Source organism: Manihot esculenta, chromosome 14 (assembly GCF_001659605.2).
Source record: "Manihot esculenta cultivar AM560-2 chromosome 14, M.esculenta_v8, whole genome shotgun sequence".
Classification (NCBI taxonomy): Eukaryota; Viridiplantae; Streptophyta; class Magnoliopsida; order Malpighiales; family Euphorbiaceae; genus Manihot; species Manihot esculenta.
The window spans coordinates 14,779,602-14,782,129 of NC_035174.2; the positions used below are offsets into that span (position 1 = coordinate 14,779,602).

Below are 2,528 nucleotides of genomic sequence, written 5' to 3' on the forward strand. Positions count from 1 at the left end.
AAACAGTAGAGGAGAATCTTATGTCTAGGGTTGCAAGATTTTCTAGAATATTGTTGATCCTTTAATTGTTGAATCTCTTACTTGTAGAGAGGCAATACAATCCCTCAAGTTTGATTAAATCTCCCGTTTAGTTTTCTAATTTAAATTTTATATTTTGTTTAATTTATTCTAATACTATAATAAATTTGATCACAAATATTTTATTAATTATAAATACTCACTTATAATTGCACAAGTTGATCCTAAATAATATATTTATTTACAAATAAATCTTTATAATTTTATAAATTATGCTTCAATATTTTATTTATTTATAAATAAGTAGTTATATTTTATAAATTAAAAGTTTTGTACACTCATTTTGAATACAACAACTGTGTAAATGCGATTTCCATTAGCATATTTTTCTTACTGATTGAAAATAGAAAGCCAAATAGCGAACAGAGGATTAAGGAGAAATAATAATTTATAGTTTTTTTCAAATAACAAAACCAATAAAAGAATAAAAGAATAATATATGTTCAAGTAGAAATGAGGAAATCTCAGTGTTGTAGGCCTAAGATAAGTTGCATTCAGGAGGGAAGCCTTGGGGAAATCTGTTGGCATCTGTGCAATAGTTGTATATCATGTAGTTTTTCCTCACCCATTGCAGCCTCTCTTGACTTGTTGAATCAAGCTCTTCTGACAGCCATGAATTTGTCATGGAGTTTGAAGTCCCACAGGAAGATACCCCATTAGACCAAGCACATGCATTTGCATTGAAGTTTCTATAGGAAGCAGTGAATGGAGCTTTACTCCAATCTGTCTTCACTAGACCACCTCTTGTTGCCCAGTCATCAGCATTCCATAGACTAGAGTAAATTCTCATTGGCTGATTCTTTGGATATGGAACACCCATTGATTCCAAGTTCTTGAACTCTCTAATTGGGGTGCCATCTACAGAGAAGATGATCCTCTGGGGATTCCATAGAATGGTATACGTGTGGAAATCAGCAGTTGGGTCAAACCACAGATAGAATTGCTGCTCTCTGTTACCTTTGCCTTGGCTAAACACATTAGTGTGGAGGATGTAAGGATCCCCGCTCAAATTTCCCAAGAAATCAAAATCAATCTCATCCCAAGTGGACCCATTTGATTTTAACTGCAGATTCAATTTCAAAATCCACAATGTTATGACTATAATCACATAATTGAAATAATTAGCAGAAACAGTAGCAAAAGAAATGAAAAACATACATAATAGGCGGTGACAGTGCCAGCAGAGTTGCCAGGGACAACCTTGAGCTGCATATCAATCTTTGCAAAGAGATATTCATTCCTGGACTGAAATCCAGAGCCAGAAGCTTGATCAAGGGAGAGAGTGAGAAGTTGTCCATTGTTGAGAATCTTAGCTCGGCCGTCTCCCCATGTAATATCAAAATCATTATAAAAGTTGCTGGCAGAAGAAACCATCAAAGAGGAGACAAGAACAGAGATATTTATACAACATAAAAGCTTATCTTATTAATTATTAATCATGTAAGTAAAATAATATTTTTTTACTTTCAACTATATTATTGATTATATATTTTTTAAATTATAATGATAATTAGTGTGGGTTAATTTAAAATTAAATTAATATACTAAATTATTAATAAAATTAAAAATTTATAATAATAATGTAAATATTTTTTTAATATTATAAATTTTTATTTTAGAAGAAATATTAAAAAAATCCTAATCTTTAAAAAAATTTTCAATTGTATCTTAAATTTTAAAAATTTATCAATTAAACTTTAATATTTTAAATTGTAATAGCTTGAATTTTTTTAATGTAGCATAGTGACGTGATGATGATGCATCATGACATTTTCATTAAGAAATTAATAAAATTTAATGATAAAATATAATTAAAATAAATATAAAAGTGTAAAATTTAATTAACAAATTATAAAAAGTAAGATATAATTAAAAATAAGAAAAAAATAGAGGTATGTTTTTATCCTTACTTCTAAAATTTATTAAGTATTACGATAAGTAAACTAACCTACAGCCTATTATTATAGATAAGATAAGCTTTTATGTTGTATAAATATAAAATTTATATACTTTATTGTTACATTCTCTAAATTAATGTGTCCAACTAAGGATTTTGAAAAAACAACATATTTCCTGCTATGTTTTGAAACTTTTCTTTTAAAAAATAGCCTTAAAAATTTACATAGCTCATTTAAATCATCAAAGTTATTTATTTAATTTATTTAAAATGAAGATTGAAAATGAAATGATTAAAACCTAAAATCTCTTATACACTTATTATCGAATTAAAATTATGAGTGATCTTTCGAGTAATTTATTTTTAATATTTTAACATCAATTTTATTTGTATTCATTCAGCATTCTCCTGCTCCTCTAATAAGTGGTTTTTTAAATCATTAACAAAGGAATCCTTCAATTAAATAATAGTTCAGTTAAAGTTGAAATATAATTTACTCTTCAATTAAATCTTTATATTTTTACTTGAATAAATTAAATTTAAAATTTTAAAC

The 2,528-nt window shown here is 26.9% G+C and overlaps 1 protein-coding gene across 1 annotated transcript; it reads right to left on the reverse strand.

Moving 5' to 3' along the window:
- Positions 1-448: 448 nt before the first annotated feature.
- Positions 449-1,488, reverse strand: LOC122721688 (probable xyloglucan endotransglucosylase/hydrolase protein 23). Its single transcript, XM_043950120.1, has 2 exons — positions 1,237-1,488; positions 449-1,141 (listed from the first exon to the last, which is right to left on the reverse strand). Exons 1-2 carry the CDS (start codon positions 1,450-1,452, stop codon positions 557-559), a joined length of 801 nt encoding a protein of 266 aa, XP_043806055.1. The 5' UTR covers positions 1,453-1,488; the 3' UTR covers positions 449-556.
- Between the last annotated feature and the right edge of the window lie 1,040 nt (positions 1,489-2,528).

Coding starts and splice junctions, on each gene's coding strand:
- LOC122721688 (XM_043950120.1), bottom strand. CDS start 1,452: ATGGTTTCTTCTGCCAGCAACTTTTATAATGATTTTGATATTACATGG. Junction 1,142..1,236: donor GCACTGTCACCGCCTATTAT/GTATGTTTTTCA, acceptor TTGAATCTGCAG/TTAAAATCAAATGGGTCCAC.